We start from the raw sequence: 27650 nt of genomic DNA on the forward strand, positions 1-27650 counted from the left end.
GGACGTCTGTGTGTGTGTGGACATCTGTCCGGCTGCCACCCAGGCTTACCTGTGCCAGGGGAAGAGGCACACTGAATGGGTATCAACAGAAATAACACTCAAACACTTGCATTTCTGTTTGAATTTATTTCTGGTATTTTCTCTCCACTCTTCTACCTCCCCCACTTCCGCCCTCAATCTGTTTGTTTAGGCAGATGATGATTATGATGGGTCAATAGCTTTCCTAAGCACATCCTCGCTGATAGCAAGGGGGGAAGGCACGACTGATTTTTTTTTTTTAAACACTTAGCATATTAATCCTTCCCCTCAAATTGAGAATTAGTTGTGGTATGATTGCTAACAAATACAAATTGTATTAAGAAAAAAAAGTCCTCTCTGGAAGGCAAAGGGTTTATAATTAGTTTGCAAAAACGGGTGCCTTTCCCTACATAATTAACTTCAGAGTGCTTTCTTCCTCTGGCCCTCTCTCTGTCCTCTCTTCTCTGAAAACTAGAGACTGCAGTCTTGCCCTTCTACCCAGGAAACACATCAGGGTCCTGCCTGCCTTAAAAGCACAAGTTCCCGCCAACCCAGGGCTGCTCTGTACTGTATCACCCAAGTCACTGCCCTTGAAAACAAACTGGTGATGCAGTAGTTACTTCCATAAAAGGAAATCAACATTATTTCATCTAGTCTTCTTTCCAACTTAACAGGGCATGAAACTAGTCTGTTGAATGAGGGCACATGGTATCATATGAGTATTTGAGTTGAGCACATCAGCAGTATTGGCAGAAAGGGAATTGTTCATTGGCTTAATTCTTTTGCCCGTGAGAAGAAAAACCAAAACCAAAAAACAAACAAAAAGATCCTTCTTGCTGGATAGCAGCTTGTTGTCGAAATGAAGGTTAGCTCATTTGTCTTTTTTATGTTTCAAGTTTTCCCATTAGAACACATATATGGAAATGTTGTCATCAGGCCCTTTGGTCTTCCCAAGGCTCACAAGATCTTCCCACCAGCATCAAAAGCATGAGGACACCTGCCTTTTGGGTTGTGTGTTATAGACTTGACAAATAATTGCGAGAAACAAACTTTCATCACAGAGTTAAAATATTTAATGACAAAATTAGAGTTAACGGTAATCACGAATCATAAAGCAGGTATTACTTGTCTCTGAAAGAAACAAAAATTGTATTTGACACCCTAGAGAAACTTCTGAAGAATTAATAACTGTACAACAGACAGCAGCAGTGTTACAATTCTAAAAATGAAAAGCAAAACCTATCTTTATTATCCCTTATTGAGGGCATTCTGTAAATATTTTTACATAAATACACAACCTTTGTTAGCCACAAAAGTAGTAGTATTAAGACAGATTTCACTGTAATTGTAAGTCTAACACAATCTTTATTTTTTCAGAGCTTAAAAAAAGTTAACTATTGATCTTGTTACATTTTACAAATACATTCTTTAATATGAAACATTAACCTGAATAACTGTATACATCCTGTATGCAGATTATCTAATACTAGGTGAGGACTACTACGGCTATGTTTCAGGAAGAAATGGTAATACTGGGAAGCTTCTTTTCTCTATGTGTTGTCGGTACAATTGAGGAAGTCCTTCACAGAGATAGAGTATCTCAAAAACCCATAATGAAGTGCAGAAGTGAAACAAACAAATTTACTGTCTTCTAGCAGTTTCACCCAATGAATTGGTCCCAAAGAATGTGACATTTTAGCAATTTGCTCTAGGTTAAACTGTATTAATGTTTTGTATCGCAGCACCTTCTACGAAAGGATAGCAAAGAACTTCACATGTGTCATCACAGGGCAGCTCTGAAAGAGGTCAGGAGGTAGAGGAAAGGCAGGGGGGGCTTGATGTTCTGGCCTCGCTAGGGCGTTGACCCCAGGGAGATCAAGGGCATTGCTGGGCCCTGAAAGCGAAACAAGAGAAGGAGCTAATAGAGGTGTTCTTCTAAACCAAGCTACTTCCACTAAGACTGAAGTCTAAAAGGAGAAACAGAGAGTGAAGCAAGAGGGCATGACGTAGAATGCTTACATTTCATGAAGAGTAGCTATCACAGTTCTACCAGGGAGCAAGAAGCCCGTATTTCACAGTATGCTTATGACCTCCTCCTCTGCTACTTTAGAAGCAGCTCAGCGAACACCCTTGTTAGATAGTTGGCAACAATTTTATTTCTGAGTTTGGCTGATTGTTGGGAGGCTTAAGATTTACCCTTCCAATTCTTCATACCAACTATCGCTCTCTGAAGCTGGAATCCAATTTCAGAAGATGAATATATCCATGGGCATGTGTGTTTTCTGAATGGAGGTCTACAAACAAAACCCATTTCAAGTGATATTTCGGGATTTTCTTAGAAATTAGAAATGCTTCTAATGGTACTCATCAGATAGCAAGTTCCTTGCTTCTTTGACCTTTTTAGACACTGAAAGAAAAGTACAAAATATTATAGTAAGCTTACATAGTTTACCATATTAATTTCACAGAGCATTTTCTTGAACTGGACCATCTTCCCAAGAGGATTCAGAAATTTGTCTCCAGCAAACTGCATCTCCCTTTTGACAGGTACTGTCTAAGATAATTTTTTTCCCTATAGCCCAACTTTGTCTCCCAGGGAATGCTTTATCAGGAGAAATTAAGCTATCTAAATCAGCATAAATAATCCCCAAGTCATCTTGTGCTGCTCGTAAGAGGCTACAATGCATGGACTCAGTCGGCTCAATGGGTAGGAGGATCAGAAAGGGGTCCTGAAGATTCTCGCAGCTTAAAAATCAATGCACTACAGTGGGAAGCTGGGACTGTGTCTGGGATTGCGGCTTGCCTCCTTGTTTCACAAAGACAAAGCACAGCTTTTATGTTTAGCATTTAACCCTCAAAGAAAACTCCCAGACTCTGAAACTGGCATTCTCTGGAATAATGCAGAATCAGGAGGTGTGGGTACCAACTTTATTCAGTCTGACTACAGTTATGTAAAGGCTTCACGGCCATGTTTCATGTCAGCCCTTGCAAGTTGCAATGGCCACGAAATATAATTTGTCAAGACACCTGCACTTTAAATTACATTAAATAAATAGACAGCAAGTAACAACATCAGAGCCTCCAAAAATCAGATACCAAGAAACTGAAGGCCATGTCCCAAGGATATGGTGAGGGTGTTTCTAAAATAGGCATGACTTTGCAAATAGAAAAGAGATTTTAACTGTAGTATCTTTTCACATTATCATTTACACAGACCTTTATCTAGACAAATCAATTCTTGATAAAAATCCAAGCTCTTTTCAATATTGGCTGCCATAATTTGGGGCAATGACAAAAGAAAGAGACATTCATGAATGCACAGAGGTTTTTAAATAGGCTTTTCCTTATGTCTTTGATCTCAAGTTTTTTCTCCTTCCTATGATAACTGCAAATAATCAGCACGGAAACAAGTACTGGAAGTATTTAAACTGCAGCTCAGAAAGTAGATTTCTATCTGTCATTCTGATTTTTTTTTGGAATGCTGGTGATGGCTCATGCAAAAGATTACGACATAAAAAGCAAAATCTAAGACTGCTGTTTCCCCTGATAAATTCAATTGTTTGCCATAATACAGACTGGTGTTTAAAGATACGGAATCTTAACCTGCAAATTAAGAGTGGCTTGGAGACTGAGAGAAGCAATGACAAAGTGACAAAGTCACTGCTTGACTGATTTCCAACCAGGAACAAGAACATCTGATGTCACCACATGAAAAGGTCTTCTGGCTTCATATCACATTTTTTTTTTTTTTTTAAGTAAATCTCTACACCCAAAGTGGGGCTTGAACTCACGACCCCAAGGTCAAGAGTTGTGTCCTCTACTGACTGAGCCAGCCAGGCGCTTCTCTGGTTTAATATCAAGAAAAAAAGACAACAACACGTTGCCAGTTTAGACCCAGCTCAGTGTAACATTTGGTCCAAATTCCACATCCAAACTACTGAAAAAAAAAAAAAAATTAGAGAAGACACATACGAAGACTTATGTCTATACAGTGAAAAAAAAAATTAAAAAACCAAACAAATCTGATGCCACCGCAGCATTTCTTAGCACAATCCTTAGTGAAATGTATAAACACTACGTCTTTTCTTTCATATTAACGTCTGAAAAGGAAAAACAAAAAAGTCTAAATGTCCATATACTGGAGAAAAAAAAAAAAAAAAGGAAGCAGAGGTCCGGAATTCTTATAAAAACTGCTGAGCAAACTCTTCCATTTCTCTCCAGAGGGTCATTGCCGCGATAGGGAGTGTCTCAACACTTGTGCTTCATGGCAAGCTAAAGAGAAAGAGGGATGGCAAAGTTAAGCATTGTTAGCACTGGGGAGAACTCACCGTGCTGCTCCCCTCCCCAAATCCATGATGAGAGGCAGCACCGAGGTTTTACTCGCTGTGGCGGATTGCCGTATTATTCCCAGTGGCATCTAGTGGATGTGCAACATTTTCTCGAAGAGCCCACAGAGAACTGCCTCTGTTATTCCTCCTTAACAGTGGTTTCCTTGGAGTTCCGTGTCCTGCAGGGGGAGTGCGCTATGCGGCTTTCCCGCCCTTCACTGAAGGGGTAGCCAAGGGCGCAGTCAGAAGGAGGGACTGACCTAGGAACAGGTAGGAGTAGAACCCAGGTCTCTGGGCTGCTGGGTTACTAGTTATTCAGAAAAACCAACACTCCTCAAATGTAAGTTTTTACTGATATCTTATAAAGTATTAAAAATCAACTGTAGAAAAACAATTGGCATTAATCCACTCAATATCCAGCCTGGACCTCCAACCAAGTTCAAAAGCTCTTGACGATGAAGTGGTGTTACTGATGAGATGCTGAACAAGATACCGAAACCAGACCTCCATTTACCACTCCTCCTGCTGGTATTCGAGAAATAGTTGGCTTGCTGAAATGTTTGACCTTTATGATGGGAATACTAATACCACTGTGTCCTTCAGTAACTTCCCAAGCCCAGCTAGAGCCCATGATGATATACTGAAGGCAACACAGGCAGGTACGGAACGTTAAGTTAAATCTGACTTTGCTTTTCTTAGATCCTTTCCAAGGAGCCCATACCCTGAGATGACCCTGAAGGCAGAGCTGAGCCTGAACTGGAATTCCTCACTTGTCTGGCCTCTGGCATTAGGGAGGGGATTGGGACTGGGAGTAGGAGACAGGTTCTGCCACTGAGAATGGTTTGGAGCAAACAGGCGGTGGTTCTCTATGGGCAACAGCTCTGTAGAAAGCCTTGTCTGCTTCATGACCAAGTTCTTGGTCCTTAAAGAATGTTCCAGGGAGCCCTCTGATTCCACACAGTGGCACTGGCCATCTTCTGGGCAGTGTCAATGACCCATCTCTCCTGTATAACCCAGGGCCATTGAGTCCACCTTCCCTTTCCTTGATGTCTTCAAGAACAAAGTCATAACCCTGGGGCTGCCACCTCAGACCACCTGCGAGAGCAGCAGACATTTCCTCTGCAGTTGCGGCACCAAGCCAGGTCAGCATGGGATGGAGGGGGACGTGTGGACCTAGCCCTCGGGCTGCTAAACTCAGCTCTCCTGGAAGAGCTCCCGTGCCTCTGCCTGGGGAAGGCAGCCTCAGCGAGACCTCTGCAGACCCTCTGCAGGGCGGATGCCATGACTGCCAGCCGTCGGACGGTGTGTGAGCGTGCTCCCGATGCTGCCAGGCTAAGCGCTGCGCGGTTTTGATCAGAAAGGTGGAGGTGGCTAAGGACTCCTGACCTCGGAGAGTTTATGGTCCACAGACATGTGGGGTGTCTGACCTGTTCCAGGGCCCTGTCCCCTGCAGTCCCTCCGCTGTAGGGACTCCACTTCTTGCTCCGTCTCCAGTTTTAATACATTATTTAGCAACGTAGACCATTCCAATCAACTCAGAGCTGTTAAGTGTTGTGCATAATGAATACCCAAATAAATATTTGATCAGCACTGCTGTCCTGTTATTCACGGAGCTGTTAACCTTCAGCTAATGGGCTCGTGCCAGTTCACCCACAGTCATTAATTTTCAACAACAACTGTACCACTGCTTACACCGGGCCCTGGTTACTGGCTACCAAGGGTCTTGGATGGCCCTGAATGGAGCCCCTGCCAGGTGGGGCCGTGGCCAGCTCAGCATCGCAGAAATATGATGGGACTGGATCCTTAATATTTAAAGTATCTTTGCAGAAAGTGGCATCACTTCCATGCTACCTAGGGTGTTTTTGTTTTTGCTGTTGTTTTTTAAAATTCTCTGGGAGTGAGAAGTTTTGGAATATGGAAGGCGGGGTGCTGCTGCTCCTCTTCTCCACATTCGCTGCATGACCTTGAGCCCTAAACTCAGAACTGCTCCATACCTCCATCTTGTCATGTTTATAAATATCCTCTCTAACTCAAATGCTTATGGATCAGTTTAGATGTCAGAGTTCTTGCAGAAGAGGAGATAAAAATTTCCTTCGGGTGTATTTTGTTTTCTTACTATCTCACGGAAAGCTTTCTCTTTTGAAGCTGTGTAAATGACTCCCTCTAAACAGTAATAAATCGTTACTCATATGGGGGGAATTTTAAGAGGCCTGGACTCCTGAGGTCCCTTCTGGTTCAGGGACCCAAAGGAAGAGGGTGACTATAGTGGGGACAGAGGCAGCCGCTCCCTGCTGGTGAGAGAAATACCACTTACTCCCCTCTCCCCTTGCAAGCGAGAGCTGGTACAGAACAGGGCAGCTCTGTGCTCCTTCCTCTGAGAGCTGGCATCTGAGTCTGCCTGGGTGTGGGTGCCGCCTTTCGCCGGCTGGCTCACTGCCTGGGGCGGGTGTCCGAGCATGGCATACGCGGCAGCGCTGGGCTTGCTGGGGCAGTGGAGAGTGAGCAGGCCCGCTCTGGGGCTGCGCTGTACTTCCCTAAGGGCTGAGACCGGGCCAAGCCCACAGCTCAGGAAGGAACCATGCTTCCTCAAGGAGGCCGAACAGAGCTGGGGGAGAAGGGGTACAGGAACATTTTCTATCTGCTCTCCTGGAGATGAGCACCCAGGTATCTTGGTGGGGCTGTGTGAAGGTCTACTCACTGATGTACCTGGGTCATTGCAGGAGTCCTGGGAAAAGTCAGAAAGATCCTTTTGACTGCAGTGTAGGAAAGTGTGCCATAGTCAATCGAGGAACAAGGAGGAGCCGTCCCCTGGTTTTGCTGTGGTCTGCGAAGGGTGCTGGCACATACCCCGTCTCAGCCCGGAAACACAGCCCACTATGAATCAACACAGCTGCTTGTCTGGGGAGGGGGTGGAAAGTTGGCTTCTACCTCTGAACGCTGTCCCCACCAGCAGGTCTGGTGGAGGCTTGGCTGGGGAAATGACACCTTCACGGTCAGGCCATGCCAGTGGGTTTAGATCTGGAGTCCTAGTCCCTGGGGAAAAAGCCACACCTTAACTAAAGAGGTCACTCTCCTTGTGAGGAATGCTGCCAATGCTGGTGCTTCACAAGGATACATCCCAATTTTAGAAAACCACATCTGGCCAGGACAGTGTCTAGCTCCTGCTCCCTCACACACACTAACAGACACCAGCAAACCCTTCACCTCCCTCTTAGAACACCCACAGGCAGGGAAGCCAAAACCAGGGAACACTGCCCCCTCCATCCTCCATTTCTGCTGAAAATAGGCTGCTGGCTGGCACCAATCCTCCCAGTGGTCAGGGCCAGAAGCCCCTTGCCTCTGGTGGCCTAATCAGCTTCTGCTCTGACAGGCCCTGTTTCAAGGGTTGTTCTGTGTTTAGAAAGTATTGCATTTAGTAGAAGCCCTGCCCACCCCACTTTGGGGGGCACAAAAGTCTTCATCTCCAAGCCCTCCCCATCCCTTTGCTGGGGTCCTCAATCACATTTCTCCATCCCCCTACAGTGCTCGTTATAGGATGGTATAGGGCAGGTTCAACAGAATAATTTTCATGGAAATTATTATTGCCAGTATTAATTCAGACTTGTATATGTCAGGTATTGTGATAATAGATTTATAGGTTTGAATTCATTCAATTCTCTCAATGCCCTAGGAGACAGCAACTGTTATTAATTATCCTTATTTTACTGATGAGGAAATTGGGGCTTAGAGAAATTAGGCACTTGCCCAAGGTCACTGGGATGGTAAATCAAACACAAGATGCTAGCCACACCAGACTGCCTTCCCACGCACCCAGCACACTTGGCTACAACATCAGGGAAACAGGGCAACCGGGGCCAAGAATCATGGCCATCTGGTCAGGTTATCCAACCCAGTGTTTGTACAACCGCCTCTGAGGGGGACGCCCACATGGGTGACCTCCAGGTATTGTCTACTCTGCCTTAGGAAGAACGATTTCACAGACTTCCTTGGTAACCCGGCTCACGATCTCATCATTCACCTAAAGTCTGGTTTTAGCAGAATCTTATCAGTGCACTGCTGAATGCTCTGTTTTGTATGGCAAGGTTCAAACTGCCTGTACTATTACCCACCCCCCCAAGACTTGAAGATAATTAAAAAATAACTCCCTTTAGCCTTCCCTTCCCCAAATCAACACTTTGAATGTTTCTCCAGACTTCCACTACCGCCCCTCCGCCAATCACAACATTTGCTGTGGTTATAAATGAAGCCAGGGTGGGAATTCTAGTATTTCCATCTCATCCTTATTTCTGTCTCGTGAAGGCTGGAGAAGAAACCTTAAATATTAAGTACCTTATGGAAATCTTAGGTCTGAGCTCCCTCTTTCCGTGACATGCGGTGAGCAAGGGTCTGCCCTGGAGCAGGGCCAACGGCGTTTTCAGCCAGATCTGGCCAGGTCTTCTCCAGGGAAGCCCACATGGGCCCTGGAGGCAGGGGTGTGATATGACCCCAACAGGACAGAGAGCTGATGACACAAGGAGACAGGTCTGTGTAATGGGGGCAGGACAGGAAGGCAGGAAGCATCTCCTGGGGGTTCGGATCTATAGTTCGCCCTGGGAATGAGCCCCTGGGAGAGGCCAGCTAGCCTTAGCTAGGGGGACCTTTCTTATCACTTTTCAGGTGGTTCTATTCTCACTTCTTCAGCAGAGCTGGGATTTTCTGTTGAAGTAAGTTAATTTTTTCCCCAAAGGTCACCTGAAAAGCCTATCTGCAAGGCCGGATTGTGAGTCGGAGATGCCAACAGTTATTAGCAGAGGTTGTTCCTGGAAACCTAAATTCCAATCCCTAGCCAGACAACTGCCCTCTGACCTGAAGCACAAGATCAATCGTAAATCCTCTTTATCACCTGACTAACAGGGCTGCTCTTTCCTTTGGTCTGCGACTGCCTTAGAGAGCTGGCTGCCAATAAAAACTACCCTTTCCCCTGCTGAAAGGCACATTCTTCGGGAGTGTGTGAAAATGCACGTGTGTGCCTGTGGTCACGTGGGAAATGCCATGACCCGGATTCAGAGCAGGTAGGAGCCCTATGGGCAGCTCTGCACGAGTCAGGGCAGCCTTCGAGATCCAAGCCCTCTTGCAGAGGGGCAAGCAGCCCTGAGGTACCCTGGATGTGGGGGACTAGAACTTGCTTTTCATACAGCGAAGATTTATAAGAACACAGGATGCTGGGCTCATGACCGTGACAGACCCAAGTCCTTTTTCAAGCACTGGCCACAAGGGGAGGGATATTCGTGGATCTGACTTCTTCCACCCCCATTCTCTTCCCTGAAACTTAAGCCCTAAAATTCTGGGCAGGAACCAAGGATGGTCGGCATTTCCCAAAGATCCAGATCCATGGTCAGAGATAGAAAGATATTAGCAAGGAAAGAAATGAAGAAATGGGAACAAGAAGAAATATTTTATGATTCTGGTACTTACTGAGCAGCAGGATATACTGGGGGGGAGGGGAGGGCTTGACTTTAGATCTTCCACCATGGGAAACGCACCGAAAAAAGTTTCTTGGAGCCAAAGCTCCCTGAGCCTCCAGAGTGGAGACCTCCGCGCCCCTGTGGGACCCACCTTGTGTGCAGTCTCTGCGAACTGCTGGGCGCTGTTCTTCATGTCTTCCGTCTTCTCCTCTGCTCGACCTAACCGCTCCCCGCGCTCGTTCAAGGCCTGGCTGGCTTTCTGTACGGCGCTGGTCACGCTGTCGGCCGCCGAATGGAGGATGCTGTTTCCTGAAGAAGCATAGCAAGAGCATCAGAGGCTGCCGGGGCTGACCTCTGGCGACAGAGCCTGTGAGGGCTGGGCACCTGCAAGGGCAAGGGGGTTCCCTCCAGAGAAGCCTCGGGTACCTAGGATTCCGTCAACAGTTCTTCTGAGCTATCTGACTGCGCATGTGTCAGAAGAGGACCCACAGCCTGCAGGACTCTGGTAAATGCCGATGGCTCTCTCACATCCCTTTCATTGTCGTAGCCCTCATGACCATTCTCCTGCCATTCTGTCCAGTGAGGGTCCAGGGGACGGGCTATTTGGATTTAGGACTGGGCTTGCAAAAGCAAATGGAAATCCTGACAAATTTATACAATTAGACAAGTTCAAGAGATATATTTGGGTCTTACCGACATATCCTCTTCACCTGGGGTTTAAGTGAAATCCCACCAGAAAAGGGGGCGCAGAACTTTTTCAGAGAGAATGCTCTGTATTTCTTTTAACTCCTCCCTTCCATTTTACCCTGTCATCCTTAGAAGCATGGCTTCTTATGAGAAGCTGTGAATCGGTCTCAGAGTTCAGAGGAGATATGCCAGCCCCCAACCTTGAATTTTGAACCATGGCTTGGTTGACTGGGCCTTCTTGGCTCTGATCTCCAGTTTATGAAATATGGGGCCTCAAAACTGCACCTAGCCAGGAGGTAGAAAATGGTGACAGAAACCAGCCTTAGAAGGAACTGAGCACAAGAAAATGGAAAATCACCACATTTCAAAGGATTGTGTATCCCTCACATCCCATTTGCCAGGATGGAAATACCGAATTCAACAGTGGAGGCATAACCCACTGAGAACAAGCAACTTGCAAAATTACAACCCAGGAAAATTTATAGCTGTATTTTGTTAACATTGAGTGAAAGATATTTAATAGCATTTTAGGTAATAGCCTCACGTCTTTGAATAAGTTTATTACATCATTTAACTTTGTACTTGAGATGGATGCATCTAGCCACAGACAGCTTTTAATAGAAGTATAATTTCCTTTGGTTTCAGCTTGTAAAGGCTTCTTAATTTCTCCTCTGTGGGAAAAGTCTGGTTTGTGGAACAGAATCTCAGGGAAAGAAAGTGCCTGGTGCCTACAAAGGACTTGTAAATTGTTTCCCATTTTTCTTCTTTAGGAATAGATTTTAAGGGCTTCTACTATGTGCTAAGGGGAGGAGAATGGGGGTAACTTAGTATTACTCAGTTGTATTAAGCACTGCATGAGCCAAGATAAACAACACAGATGAATAGGGACTAACAGAGATGAGGCTCTGGAGGAAACTGGTTGAATATAAGGATTGGAATGGAAGGTCTAGGTCTTTAGAACAGTTGGAGGAGGAGAAGAAATCTTGGCCCCCCTCTTTTTTCACATCATATTCCTGACTATGATGATAGCCCATGTTAGACCATTCCCCAAGATGTGAATAGCATTTTGCAATCTTAAGCACCTTGACAAATATTATCTAATTTGACTGTCACACAAATTCTCCTGAGAAGACTGAGACTAGTTAAGGTTAAGTGGTAGCACAAGATCATATCCCTAAGGAAGTGGCATGGGCAGCACTGGAACCTGATTTTCCAATGACTTTTCTTTATTCTGTAGCTTCCTCTTTGCAGATATGGTGTAGGTTGTGGGAAGCAAGACGAGAAGACATAACTGAGAGCAGACTAGCAGAGACAGATTTGACAGGTTGTTTCCCAAGGCAATGCCTGACTCTTTCTGTCCTTAAGGTATTCCTCTTGGTCAATGAAGTTAGTGCTCATGCTGTATTGTAAGTCAAGTGGTCTTGGGAAGAAAGAGGCCAGTGGGATGGAATGGGAAGATGGAAAGGACTGGAAGGGGCAAAGGAGAGGGCGGAACACACTTAAATTTCCTCCCTTCCATGCTTCCTTTCACATACCCACAGTTAGCCACCAGAGGCTCGGGAAAATACGGGGCAGGGAATCTGAGACTTCACAGCCAGGAATAGCTGTATTAAACCAAGGGATTTTTAGAACAAGCTACCATAAAATTAGAAGGGTATATAACTGGGACTTGTCTTTTCCCATTGAAATTGACCCTCATGTTCTCCAAGTTAGACACCTCTCTGTTTTTGGAATAAGTCATATTGTTTCTTGTCATGACTTCCTGAATCTTGTACAAGATATCAGGTAACACTGCATCCAGTTTTATATGATACTGTTTAGCCAATGGGCATTATTACTAAGAGAGAACCAAATGCTGTCTTCAGTATTTAAAGATGACACTGATTACCACAATCAATAGAAAACCCCACCTTCAGTTATTTTCAGACATGAGGATGGATTTGAACAAATCCCAGGGCCTTGGTTGAAGTGACCTCTTGCTCTTGGTTTCAATTTTAACCAATTTCAGACTCAATGAATGAAGTCTTAACATCTTTGTCAAGCTTCAAGTCAACTCCACACTCTCCTTCCCCTCAACTCTGTAAGAACTGTCTATATCCTTCGTAGGCACTTACTCAAGGACGTTCATAGGCAGCTTTTCTACCTCGTTTCTTCACCAGTAGATGCAGTGACTTTCCAGCCAGGTGATAAATTCCCCAAGGTCACCATTTCATTATATTGGTCATTCCCTAAATCTTGAATCTTTCTCCTCTTTACTCGGGTCTCTTGCCTGCTTACTTCCTTCTCTCTGAGATCTTGCTAAAGCTGCAGTTCTGGGCTTCTATCCTTGGCCCTCTTCTCTCTCTCATCTGTAGATTCTCCATAGATCAATTTACTCAACTCCTGGCACAACTGAATTCCATCTTTCACTAGGTTGTGCTGCTAAGGTCTGGACCTGTATGTTTTCTTACTTGACAACTCCAGTGACCCAAGGTCACCTGGAATTCATTACATCTAAACCTGACCCCACTGTATTTCCCTTCATGCCTGCTTTTCTTTTGGGGTCCCCAGCTCAGTGAACAACCCACACTATCGGCCCAGTTCCTCAATTCAGAAACCTGGTGGTCCAGTCTATATCCTCCCTTTTACCCTGTAGAGCTAAAGCTCTCCTTTTACATAGCTCTCTGCTTTGTTCTCTTCACTGTTTCTGCATTGACCTAGTTCCTCCTTCTCTCAGAGTTCTAGTAATAGCCTTTTGTCTAGCTGTTTCCATACATTTTTTGGGTTCATCTTCCACACTTTCATACTAAACTTTTAAAAAGGTGAATCTGTTACCATCTCCCCACTCAAAAGATAAAATTCAGACTTCTTCTTCTTTTTTTTTTTTTTTTAAATTGAGACTTCTGCCTTGCCTTTCTCTCAGCTCATCTTTTATGCTTTGCCAAATTACCTATATTTGTACAGATGTGTCAGGTTTCTTTTACTTATATGCCTTTACATTGTTATCTCTGCCTGAGACCCTGCTTCTCATCTTAGCCTTCCTAAAGTGGCTCCATCAGCACCCTTCAAACTCCCTCTTAGGGAACCTTGTCATGTATAGCCCACCCTATAGCCTGTATGCTGCTAACACACACATTATCTTGTGTCTATTTCAAATGGTGCATCTACAGGGCGCCTGGGTGGCTCAGTTGGTTAAGCAACTGAATCTTGATTTTGGCCTAAGTCATAAGCTCGGGGTTATGAGACTGAGTCCCTCACTGGGCTCCATGCTCCGTGAGAAATCTGCTTGAGGTCTCTCCCTCCTTCTCCTTCTGCCCCTCCATATGCACATACACTCTAAAATAAATAAAAATAAAAAAAATCCTATAATGGCGCATTGACTTCATGCATGTAATGTTGGCTATCTAGAGTAAACTACTTGAGGGCAGGGACCGTGTCTTTTACATTTCTGTATTCCTGATCCAAGGCACAAAGCAGATCATAAATGTTGGTTGAGAGGTAGGAAGTATGTATCATCCTTTCTATGATTTCTTCATGGCTTGGCAGTGGGTTGGACACATAACTGATGCTGCCACAAGATCTGACAAGTTACTGAAATTCTAAACTTGCCAAGTGACTAAGGGATTAGTTTGTGTCTAATGGAGTTAACTATCTTGTTTAGCAATTGTGCCAGGAATTCAGTGGAGTTAAATAAAAAACAAAATGTAGGGGTGCCTGGGTGGCACAGCTGGTTAAGTGACAGACTCTTGGTTTTGGTTCAGGTCATGATCTCAGGGTTGTGAGACTGGGCCCCATGTCAGGCTCTGTACTCCGCTTGGAGTCTGCTTCAAATTCTTTCTCCCTCTCCCGCTGCCCCTCCTACTCGTGCTCTTTCTCTCTCTCTCTCTCCCTTAAGTAAATAAATAAATCTTAAAAAAAAAAACACCCCAAAGTTTAAAAAGGGGAATGCATTTACTATAGTAAAAGGCAAAGGGAGAAGTTGATAAAGAATCTGTTGTTACTAGCCTTAAAACAAACAACTGTAAGTTATAAAAATAACCAACATTAAATAGCTTAATAAATAAATCCAATGTAAATATAACAGTTTCCTGAACACTTGCTATGTTTTAGGCACTTACTAAGCCTACCTCTCACAACCACCTTATGTGATGGGCATTACACCGTCCCACTTCTATCAATGGGAGCACCAACATCAAGAGAGAGGCTTAGCAATGTGCCAAGGATCATGCAGTAAAGAAATAGCACAGCTAAATTTTGAACCCAGGAAGCCCACCTCTAGAGCCATTTCTCTTCCTCATTGTGTTAAATGGGTTCTCCATGGGAATTTTCTTGTATGAGATTAATGACACAATCTGTATTAACTGTGTGGAAGAAGACATCAGGGCAGTAGTTCCTCATGCATCCCTTAAAAATCACAATACAAAACAAAATATCCTCTCATTAGAAGTTAGAAAAACTTACTGTAGAAAATTTAGAATACACGTTACTATAAAAAAGTGATAAAATCTGTAATAGTCAATTGTTTAGAGATAAGCACAATTTATATTTATGGTACATTTTATTCTGGTAATTTTTCTGTATATGCTTTTCTAAAACATGGCGGAGACCGTACCATATACATTTAGTCCACATTGTATTGGGGACATCACACCGTGTCATAAAAAAAATTCTTCAAAAATATGTTGTATTCTGTAATTTATTTGACTCTTTCCCTGTGAATACTGGATGTGTTTCCAAAAGTTTTGCTTTTTGAAATGAGGTTGCAGTTACCTTATTGCATTTACACACACACACATAAAGACACGATCTTTATCCACATCTCTGACAATTCCTAGAAAAGAAATTGTTGATTCAAAGAACATACACTTTTTTGAGGCTCTTGATGCATGAGGAAAATTGCTTCCCTGAAAGATTCACTCAGCTTTCAACACCATTCACAGGAGAGCACACTATGTACCAGGCACAGTTGTATTGACGAAAATGGCAGAATGACTTTGAGGGAGAGATTTAACTTCTCTGATCTTCAGTTTCCTCATCAGTCAAATGAGGGTCATGCCATCCAGCTGGTGTGGCTGTTGTGGAAATGAAGGTGAAGAGATATGCCAAGTCCTGTAGGTGGTCAGTGGACGTGAGCCTCTCCACCTCCCTCAGACCACTTCTGCCCTCTAGGAACTTTGGAAAAATGGCACAATCCCACCCAATTCTATTGTGTGTCTCTCTCTTGTGGCGCTAAGTGTCTTGAGGCTTACAGAAGACACTTCTTAGATATCTTTGTATACCTGCAGTGCCTAGCTCAGAGTATTACTCAGAGAGGCAGCTGAGCACAAACTCACTGTATCAAGGCATGCTTTACTCAAAAGTTGGGGCCCATCATGTTGTGTTGAGTTAAATCTGGAAATACAACAATCTCCCAAGGCAGATAGAACAATAATTCTCTCTAAATAGACAGGAAGCGTATTAATACGCAAATGAATTCAAGTAGTCTGAGAAGAGCCTGTCAACCCTAGCAAAGAAAGTCAACCGCCTTTTGAATTATAGTCTCTGGAGAGTAGAGACCAGTCTTACTTTATTGTTGTTGGATTTACATCAGTTCTACTTGATATGTGCTTTTAAAAAATAGATATATGCTGGCATCTCTCTCTCTCTCTCTTTTTATGTTGGCATCTTCTATGTGAAGTGACTGAGTAGACTTTAAAAACTGTAACTTTGAGATAAAGCAGTAACACTGCATTCAGTCACTGTTTGAAAACACAATTAAAATGAATTTCAATGTATAGGAAAATAAGGGAAAAAGAGTAATGTGTATTGAAAAGCAACAACAGAAGAGAAAGAGGAGGGGAAAGATTTTCAAAAGCACACAGAACACACCAACAGCTCAAATATCAACCTAATTTCCTAGAATTCATGTTGTATCTTGGTAATCAAAATTCCTCATTCAATAGCTAGGAAAGAGGCAACTTTAAGAATTTTCACCAGCTACCTCCTCTATCAAATATCTATATCCATATCTATCTATATTTTTATATCTGTATCTGTAAAGATGATATATATAGATATGTATATTTGAAATGTAAAATATTCATCTTGTTTGGAAAAAAGCAGGAAAATCACCTAAAAATCAAGTGATCAATAAATATATGCCAATCTATACTCAGTTCTGAGTAAACTTGCTCATCTCAAAGCATTGTTTTAAAACTGAATTGTTTTGGGGGTGTCTGGGTGGCTCAGTCAGTTGAGCGTCCAACTCCTAGTTTCAGCTCAGGTCATGATCTCAGGATCCTGGGATAGAGCCCCATGTCAGGATCCCTACTCAGCATGGATTCTGCTTGTCTCCTTCTCTCTCTGCCCCACCTCCCACTCTCTCTCTAAAATAAAAGTAAATAAAATTTTTTTTTTTTTTAAAGGAATAGTTTTAATAGTTTTGCTTGGACTACTTCTCTATAGTCAATTTACCTAAGGGAGGAAGAACTGTACAATAATGCACCATGGATCCAAACTAACTTAAAGGAAAACCAATTATAGAAAAAAAAAATATAACGTGGATACAATAAACTCACAAAAATTGTCAGGGAGCTCTAGTATATTAAATCTGCTAATAGGTGAGGAACACTGGTTACCCTCATAGTGTCTGTCCACAGTGTTTAGTAATAATTTATTCAAGGAGTAGCTTAAATAGTGCCTATTCTACTCTTGTTATGGTATAATTATTTTTTAGCAAAGCTATTTTCATGGATGGACATAAAGTACACTTAAGTCTGGTCCAGTATTAGTGACATTCAAATGAATGGTCACAATTCTATGGGATTCACCCAAGATGACTTTTCCTTTCCTTTGTTTTGTTTCCAGTCTTCACTGCTCAGGGTCTTCACCACTAGAGGACGTATCAGCAAAAGAAAAGTCACGTGGAAACTAGGTTGCCTGGTCCCTTCTCAGATCTAAAGCCACTTCGAACCACTGAGGCACTCTCCTTCCTGAGAGGAGGGCGCACCTCCATCCCCACTTGCAGTAATTGACCTTACCTGACTGTGATACTTCCTAGGAGCTTCTGCTTAGGATTGTGACTGGCACTAAAACGGTGTAGAAATGAACATAGTTTAAATAATAATGATGATATTAACTTCTCCAAACAGAGTAATTAAATGCAAAGACCAACCCAGTGAAACAAGTTGGTTCTTAATTCACAGACTCCATTAATTATCCGTTAGCTCAGGTAAATTACGAAGCTCCTTCTCTTTACATTGACTAATCAATACTAACCACACTGCTGCATCTCAATGTTGGGCCACCTTCTAGGATCCCCTAATGGAGATTTTTCTAAAGGTTAAATTTCATTTGTATTTTGTGGAAACAACTAATCAGACAAGTTCTGTTACAAATTCAGGCTACTTTATGTAAAACCTTTCTAAAAGGAAGAGTCCTTAACCCATGCCAGGCAAAGATGCGAGAGCCTATCAGTCTCTCACAGCAACAGCTACCATTCACTGAATGTCTCCTATGTGTGGGTGCTGTGGTTAATTGTCAAAGTCCTCAAAGGAATGTTTTCTATTTTACAGCTCAGGGAGGCGCAGTAGCTTACCCAAGATCACCCAGATCTCGAACCCAAAACTTGAAAAGAAATATTTTAAAGAATTGTATATATATTTCAAGTACACAACACGACAATCTCATATACAGAATGAAATGATCACTACAGTCAAGCTAATTAACATATCCATCTCAGATTTTTTTCTTCTTTTTTGGTGAGAGCACCTGCAATCTACTTTTAGCAAATTTCTAGTATTCAATACAGCATTATTAACTATGGTCATCGTGCTGTGCATTAGCTCTCTAAACTTATCTATCCTATAGAGCTTCACTTTTGTATCCAGGGACCAATATCTCTCTGTTTTTCTTACCTCCCGGCCTGGGCAGGCAAGACACAGAAAGAAACAAACTGCATGAGCTCGCTTATATAGGGAAGCTAAAAAAGTCAAAGACGTAGAAGCTGAGAGTTGATCCCAAAGCTTTTGATGACTATGTCAGCATTTCCCAAAGTGGTTCTGTGGTTTAAAAGAATGCACATAGAAAACTCCATTCTATGGTAAAAATGACTTTATGAAGTGCCGATCTAGCTGGTTCCTTTATTGCAGAACTTGGGAAAACCTTTAATATGCTAATGTAAATTGTGAATCAGGAGGAGGGAGGGAGGGAGCAGAAGAGATCTGCCAGCAGAATTTCTGAAAGATACTTATTCACTGGGTCCTTCTGCACAGATTATTTTAGTAGGGTGGATTTCTGCAGAATCTGCTTTGGGAAATGCAACGATAAACTATATTGACTCCTAAGTTAAAGGAGGAAAAATAAATCCAGGCTGTCTTCATCAATTCCGTAACAGATAGACAAGTCATGTAATTACATTAAAAAGGCGTGCTTTATAGAGACAGCAGAACAGATATAGCACGCTGAATGGTAGTTCCAGAATTATCTTTTGTCTCAAGTTGGTGGCTAATTTCAGGGACCATGAAACTTATTTGTTGCCTGCAGCTGGATGACAAAGAAAAATGGACTCAGTGCTCAAGAATACTTTGTAAACCCATAAACTCAAAAGCCTACCTGAAGGAGACCTTGGAGTTATCTATTACTGGCATTACTAAAGGAACAAGAATGGATCCTTTTATCAGGTGAATCTCTTCTGTTGGAGATGTAAAGGTCATTTAGTAGAACCCTGGCCTGTGCCCAAGTCACAGTCATGCCCCATAGCTAAGGACCCAGGAGAAAGCCCAATGCCCTCTCTCTGTCCTTTGGAGTGATGGCTAGAAGCTCACAGTCTCCTCCCAGTGCCTTTTTTTTTTTTTTTTTAAAGATTTTATTTATTTATTTGACAGACAGAGATCACAAGTAGGCAGAGAGGCAGACAGAGAGAGAGAGGAAGAGAAGCAGGCCTCCTGCTGAGCAGAGAGCCCGATGCAGGGCTCGATCCCAGGACCCTGGGATCATGACCTGAGCTGAAAGCAGAGGCTTTAACCCACTGAGCCACCCAGGTACCCCTCCTCCCAGGGCTTTATTCCAACATTCCCAGTGGCAAGAGTCAAATACCTAGGGTTTTATTCAAGTTCCTTTTAGCCCTTAAACTCAAGATATGTAGAGAAATTCACCAGTCCTTATAGGGATTACGGAGGGCACTTGCTGTGTGTTGTATGTAAGTGATGAATCACTAAATTCTACTCCTCAAACTACTCTTACACTATATGTTAACTAACCAGAATTTAAATAAAAACTTGAAACAACGACAAAATAAACTTGGTCCTTATGAACATGTCCTTACAAGAGTTATAGGGCATCAGAGAATGATTTTAAGAAGAAATTCTTTTGGTTTGGTTTTGTTCAGAGAATATCAGGCTCTCAGAAAAGTGGCTGGAATGTAGCTTCAAAGAGGGAATCCTTGTTCTGAGGTTAAAAAAAAACCCCTAAAGTGGCTCTAAATTCGATAAAATGGATTATGTTCATTCTGTCTTTGCTACCTATGGCAATAAACCAGCTAGGATCTATAGCGGACTGCTTTTGTTAGAGTTGGAAGCCAGTGTCTTTTACTTGGATAACTACAATTTCAAGTCCTGATAGACACAATTTGAATTCTTTTCAACATGTGGAATCTGCTGCTTACTTCCTGGGTGACCTTGAACTAATAACTTACCCTCTGTGCTACAGTCTGTTTCCTTACCTGTCATGGGGGTTGGTCTATTATCTACCTTATAGGGTTGCTGTGAGGAATAAATGAGATCATGTACAAAGGGGGCACTTAGAACTGTGTCTATCATGTAGTAGACAGTGAACTTTAACCACTACTGAAGAGAGAAACTTCAGGTATCTGGCACTAAAGGGTCTCTAACTTGCCTTTCTTCAACTATTCGTCCACCATGAACATCCTTGAAGAAACAATCTAGTCTACTGTTGGCCTTGTACTTCCCAATCACCAAGGACTTCCAGAAAAGTGGCTTCCAGCTAATGTCCTAACATGTTCAGTAGCCTACCAAGTCCATTGCCTATTTTACGTTTCTTCCACTTGGCCACTGCACCACAAGGTGACTGACTACTTATTTTTACAAGCTGCTCTTTCTCTGGGCTTCTATACCAGACTATTTCTTAATGCCCCCCCCCCCCCAGCCCCCACACCAATTACTCCCTGTGAGTTGCATTCCTTGCTTGGTTAGGGGTATGAGGGAAGAAGATACTAGCTCTGTGGCCTCAGGTAAATTACTTAGTCTCGATGGGCCTATGTTTTCTCATTGGCACAGTGGTGATACAAAGAGTGCTTATTTTTCCTAGAGATTGTTGTAAAAATTTAATATATACTTAGCATAGTGTTAGTAATGCAGTATGAGCTTAACACATACTGTTATTGGTAATATCTGATTCATTCAACACATTTAATGTTGAATAAACACGGGCCAGATACTGTCTATACGTGTCTGCTTCTCAAATTCTACCTTAAATCAGCCCATTCTTTGCCTTCCCACACTCCATCTGACCTTCTCCTCCTGAATACACTGTATTAGTTCCTGGCCCTTCTGTCCACCCAGTATGCTATGCTCAATCACCTTTAAGTCCAACCTTCTGTTACATCCCCCACACAAGTGTCCACACAGCCCAGGGCGTTTACCTCAGCAAGGGCTCTCTGCTCAGTTCCCCACTCTATTCCAGTCCCCACCGGGCCTTGGGTGGTTTTGCGACCACTGGTCTGTTGGTCTGTCAGTTTTCTAATACATCATCCTCTTTGCTTGTTACTGTCCTGATCACACCACCTCCTTGCTGTGATGCTTTGTGGGCTCATCCATAGTACAATACTATCAACTCAAGTTGACAGTACAAGATTGATAGTACAACTCATAGTACAATACTATCAACACAAGGCCCTCCTGATCCTGTGCCAAGCCATTCACTTGGCATCTTCCACTCCCAGAGTCCAATTTATATCCATTGCCTCATTGTTTCTTGACAGATTTTAGAAATTCATTAAAGTTTTATCAGTTTCTCACTATAGGTAAAGTAGAACATATCATAAATGAGTTTGGAAAAAAAAAATCAATGTGAATAAAAAGCTTACTAAGGAACATCGTGTCTAGCTCTGTCCATAAGGGTGTCCAAACACTAGCATGCAAAATTTGTACTCAAATGCAAACCCAGCACTTAGATTTTCGTGTCTAACACTGTTTTCTTGTAGAAGAAAGCCAAGTTGTTTGCAGTATAGTGGATTTCATGCCTTGGGGCAAAGAATACTTGGATAGGCTTGAAGCATTGCCAGGTAACAAGGATACCTTCAAAGATAGTAGGGTTAGTGCTAAAAAAAAAAAAAAAGTTAGTTCAAAGCAGGTCCTGAAAAAATATAAATAAAGCAGGTCCTACTGGACAAGTTGTGACATTTGGAACATCAACAGTAATGGAACTTTTAACAATGAGGATGATAATAATTATAATACTTTCATATAACTTTGTGGAAACCATAACTTATTAATATTCATATAAAATGTTTAAAAATGAAGCTGAAATACAAAAAAATGTTGAGTGTAGTTGGATGCTTAATTTATGGTTCTGATTCCAGGAATAGGCACAGGCCTTTGTGCCCTCTGGTTACTCAATCTGTGATATCCTTTTCATCCCTAACCAACTACTAATTCATACTCATCAGAGATCACTCCACCTTTCCCAGATTTTCTGCTGCTTTGTTTATTCACTGAAATGTTTTCTTGCCACCTTTTTTTTTTTTTTTTTTTTTTTTTGCAACAGGCACAGCAGCAGGCAGGGAACAGAGTAGCAGACATGTTCTGTCCCCCATGTGGCCACCTACCCTATCCTGACCTTACGCAAGGCAAAGAGCTTATCATCTAGAAACAAGAGGCAGATTATGTATAGGTTCTGTATAGGTTCAAACAATATGTACATAAGGTATCTATGTTATGTGTACACACACACAATTTAAAAATTTCTGGGCAGTTACCAAATGATGTGCTATGCTAGTGAATTCAAGGCGAGGGGGACTGACTCAGCATCAGTGGGGAAATCTGTCTAAGGAGGCAATGTTTAAGTTGGGGTGTGAAGAGATAAGCTGGGGCAAAGTCCAAGTGCAAAGGCTTGAAAGAGGAAAAAACTTCTGTCCCTGGGAATCAAATGTGTGGCTACAGAAGGGGGAGGGTGGAGTGAGAAGAGACTAAAGGGAGAAGCAGGTGCAACTAGAAGTCACTGAAGCATCTTTTTAAAATTTTTTGAAGACTCTATTTACTTATTAGAGAGCTCTCAAAGAGGAAGGGAGGAGCAGAGGGAGAGGGACAAACAGATTCCATGCTGAATGTGGAGCCTAACACAGGGCTCCATCCTAAGACCCTGAGTTCATGACATGAGCCAAACCCAAGAGTTGGATGCTTAACCAACTAAGCCAGCCAGATGTCCCACCACTGCAGCATTTTTAAATAAGAGTCACCTGAACTGAGATTATTATTTTTTTTTAAAGATTTTATTTATTTATTCGACAGTCAGAGATCACAAGTAGGCAGAGAGGCAGGCAGAGAGAGAGGAGGAAGCAGGCTCCCTGCTGAGCAGAGAGCCCGATGTGGGGCTCGATCCCAGGACCCTGAGATCATGACCTGAGCCAAAGGCAGAGGCTTAACCCACTGAGCCACCCAGGCGCCCCTGAACTGAGATTATTTTTGAAATTCCTACTCTGGCTGTTGTTTGGGAACAGAAGCAAGAGAGAAAAGAGAATGAGCAGTTGAGAAGCTATTGCAGTAACCCAAGTGAAAGATAATGGTGGCTTGTACTAGAGTGATGTCAGTAGAGATGAGAGAAGTGGAAAGATTTAAGATTTATACTGATGCCTGAATATAGGAGATGAAGGAAAAGAAAGAAGAGTGAGCTAATCCCAGGCTTTTGACTTGAGCACAAGGGCAAACAGTGGTGCAATTTACAAGACAGAAAAATCTGTCAGAAGAACAAACTTTGTTGGAGGGTGGGCAGACAGGAAAATCAAGTATTTCATTTTGGAAAATGTTATGCTTAAGTGGTCTGTGAGACATCCAAGGGAAGTCAATAAGGCAAACAGGTATTTCAGCATGAAGTTCTGCAGAGAAGTCTGGGATGGAGATAAAATTTCTAAGTCATCTACATAGAGAATGGCAATGGGTAAGCTTACCTTAGGAGCACTGTTAAGGAGAGAAAAGAAAACAGTTTGCAGATTCTGACTATAGCCTAAACTAAACATAAAGGTACCTGCAAAGGACACTGAGGTGAGATGGCCCTAGAGCAGAAAAACCAAGGCGAATTTGGCACAGTGGAAATTAAGTTAGGCCAATACATCAGAAAGGTGGCTCCAAAGATCCCAAGATTATTCACTGGGGAAAGAAGAGTCTTCGTCTGTTGGGACTGGGACAACTGGATGTCTACATGTGAAAGAATGACATTAGACCCTACCTCACACCATACAATTTAAATTCAAAATGGATCAAAGACCTAAACACAAGAGCTAAACTATAAATCTCTTAGAGAAAACACAGGCATAAATTACAACCTTAGATTAGGCAATGGTTTTTTAGATGTGACACTGAAATTACAAGCAACAAGAGTAGATAAGTTGGACTTCATTAAGATTCAAAAGAAGGTTGTGCTCCCTACTCCATGCTTCCCTTGCACTTTGTTCGTGTCTCTATTCCTATATTAACACATTATAATTACTGACTTAAGGTCTGTTTAATCAAGCAGAATTTTAATTTCTTACATATCCTTGACTGTCTCCTCCCCATTGCTATACTTGGTGCTGAGGAGAGTACCAGACCCATATATTATACGTTTTATGTGGCTAGAACTACTGTATGAAAACAAACACATTGTTATAAGTAGGAAACAAGAATATAAAAGGTGAAAAATATGGAGAGAGCTCATCAAGGAGAAAGAGCTCACCAATTTTCCATGGGATGGAAAATTAAATGATTTTGAGTTAAGACAATAAAAGAATGTTTTGAGGCTCTAAGAGTAAAGAATGAGGTCTGAGATTGAATATCCTTCACAGTTAGCAAAAATGAATTTATAGTGCTCTTTAAGAAAACATATGTGCGACATTTAGTGTGCGTCCAGCCCAAATTGGTCCTTAAAGATGTTTTACTTCTAATTCAAACTGTGTCTCAAACCTATTGTTAAATGATTAGGCTCTTTGGGAATTTAGCATAACTTCCTCACATAAAATATGCAAATATCCCATTGCCTTATATTGGAAAACAACTTAAGGATCATCTAATTCCCTGGAAAGAAAGTGTAGTCGGAGGGTCAAGTTGAAAGGAATTGCCTAATGTTACATCCCAGTGATAGCACAGCTGGCCCTGGAAGTCACTTGTGGACTTGGAGCTCAGTGAGGTTTTAACTGTCTTTACCGTTTAAGAAAAACATGTAGAAACTAAGAATCTCGTAACTGATCTCTTGAAAATAATCCACACTGTCCCCTTTGGAAAGCGTTACCCTTACATTCTGGAGAACTTCACTACAGTGAGTATGCACACATACACCAGTCTGTCACTTCAGTACACGACATTTCTCAACTTTTATTAGTTCACAATAATAAAATCCAAGGGAAAAATCATAGCCTTTACAGAAAAGTGTATACATACTACCAGGGATATCTTACATGGCCAACTGATGGGGTTTAAAAAGACCAAAGGATTGTGAAGATGATTTTCAATTACTGAATGCTCTTCTGTCTGACAGTTTCGTCTGTGAAGTGGCAATGTGACTAGCACCCAGAGAGGTGCAGGAGACTTCTTGTTTTGAGCAGGAGAAATGAGATCGATGAAGGTCCACAGAAAAAGATAAAATTGCTGCTAAATTCCAGGTGAAATATGCTGAATATAACAAAAATCTGTTATAGTCACTGAGGTCACTTTAGACTAGATCATTATTGCTATAGTTAAATCCTATTATTTAGGAGATAATAAAGAGAATAAAGTCAGCGTCAATTACGCGTCAGACACTGTCATCAAAAGCAACAGAATTCAGCACACAGTTCATTGGACTACAGCTTTTCTTTCTGGTTCTGTCCCATGCTGGTACCTGCACAGACTTGAGAGTCATATAATTTGTCTTAATTTGGTGAATGCAAAACTGAGACTCACCTCATAGACAGATTGGTTATGAATGAGCAGCTATGGTAACTCATGTCAAGGGCAATTTCTGTGCAGGCTTATCATCATAGCGGGATTTTTTTTTACCATCTCTGTGGTATCACACATAATTCTGAAATTGACGTGAAGTCCCAATGGGTTTCCTGACTATTCATTAGTCACTCTATAATCTTAATGTATTTTGGTTGATTACTAATGAATTCCTATGACATATTTTACTTTTTAAGAAGGATAACCTGAGAAGTGCCACTTGGTCATTAAATCCACTACAATTATCATCAACCAAATCAAATTACTACTAATTACATAGAGAGGAGTTGATCCACACTGCATCTTTTTTTTTTTTTTTTTTTTTTTTTTTTTTTTTTTTTTTTTAACTGAAGTACATTTGACACACAAATGTTATCACAGTTTCAGGTATACAACATCGTGATTTGACAGTTCTATATATTACTCAACACTCACCACAATCATACAGTCCCCATCCATTACCATGCAACGATATTATGAAATACAAACATCTTCAATTCATATTAACCAGATTAACAAACTGAAGGAAAGAATGCTCAATCAACTGTAGGCCTGGATGTCCATTATCAAGGTTATAAATGCAACTATTATCATCAGGGGATACAATTTGCTAAGAGCCTACTATGTGCCAGGAACTGTGCTAAATGCTTTATATCTACTCTTCTATCCATCCTAATGTATACCCTTAAGATACATACTATTATTCCTCTCTTAAAATTGATGAAATCCAGAAACTCACCTAGGATTATACTGCTAGTCCATTACAGAATTTTGATTTGAAATTCAAGTCTAGTGGACTACAAAATCACTATTCTTTTCAGTACCATGAGAGTTTCTGAGTGGTACACCCTGTGAGGTGAAGTGTACCAAGAGTGGATTTGCATTTGTCCCAGCCTCATGTTGCTCCATTATACACAGTATATGAGAATGGCATTCACATGCTGTTTTCTTCTACTTGATATCTCCTCCTATCCAACAGCTTGATAACTAAGCCAGAGTTTCTCCTCCGGTAACTGGGTAATGATGCCCTGAGGCTGGATGAGGTATTCAATCTTTGCTTCCCATAGCACCATTTGCATTTCTCTAATGAAGCATTTATTATAAGGCACCAAAGCTATTTGTCTACTTATTTGTGTACCTCACTAAACTGGGAGCTTTTTGATCACAGGGGAAGTTCCTGTATTTTTCAGCATCTCCAGGCATGATAGTGGGTGTTCAATAGATGCTTGCTGAAGGAATAGTAAATTGATAAAGAATGGAAGATGTTTTTAATTTTATAAAGATGTAATGAAGTCATGATTTATGCCTAAAACCTTATTTGCATTGGCTTTCATTTTGGGTTGTGCTATTAAGATCAGCACATGGAAAGGATCAATTTCTGGACATATTGAAATAAAATTTCAATTACACAGTATCTTTCTAAATTGTTGGAGATTAAAAAAAATTCTGTCAAAGACATATACATGCCTAAAATGCAAGTTCAGGATATTTAATTAATGTGGAAAAATATACTTTCTATAGAAATAGCACTATTTCCAAAATTATTTTGATGATTCTGGTGGGAAAGAGATGACACATGAAGTGAGTGATAACCAAAACAGATTTTGCTTCTTCCTGTGTTTACTCTATTTAGGATATGAAGGGAGGCATGTTTTTCACACCTCCTCTGTTTAAATACCACACTTTTAAAAGGGATTAAGCATTGAAAACTCTTAGAAGAATAAACTTTTAGTATATTTCATCCCTAGTCGAATACAGGTTAAAATGTTAACAGAATCACATATAAAATATGAAGAGTTCTGTCAGTTTAAAAATATTCTGTATTTCATTCATTGGGTTTTTCAACTGGCATTATAAGCCATATACAAATCTTGTTATGGAAGGATCCATATATAATTTATATATATAGATATATATGTATAATATAAATATATGGATATATGGATATATATATATATATATATCTATATATATAAATTAATTTTTTCCCCTCAAAACCACATTTTAGTCCCACATAGCAAATCTCA

At 41.6% G+C, this 27650-nt stretch overlaps 1 protein-coding gene across 1 annotated transcript in view; it reads right to left on the bottom strand.

The window, feature by feature from the left end:
- Positions 1 to 1068: 1068 nt before the first annotated feature.
- STXBP6 (syntaxin binding protein 6) overlaps positions 1069 to 27650 on the bottom strand; it is a 267808-nt gene continuing 241226 nt past the window's right edge. Inside the window, exons 5-6 of the mRNA XM_059181812.1 lie at positions 9942 to 10099; positions 1069 to 4290 (exon numbers count right to left, since the gene is read on the bottom strand). Of these exons, the coding sequence (XP_059037795.1) occupies positions 4267 to 4290; positions 9942 to 10099 (182 nt within the window). The 3' untranslated portion in view covers positions 1069 to 4266. The remainder of the gene's footprint in view (positions 4291 to 9941; positions 10100 to 27650) is intronic.

This window comes from Mustela lutreola, chromosome 7, assembly GCF_030435805.1.
Source record: "Mustela lutreola isolate mMusLut2 chromosome 7, mMusLut2.pri, whole genome shotgun sequence".
Lineage (NCBI taxonomy): Eukaryota > Metazoa > Chordata > Mammalia > Carnivora > Mustelidae > Mustela > Mustela lutreola.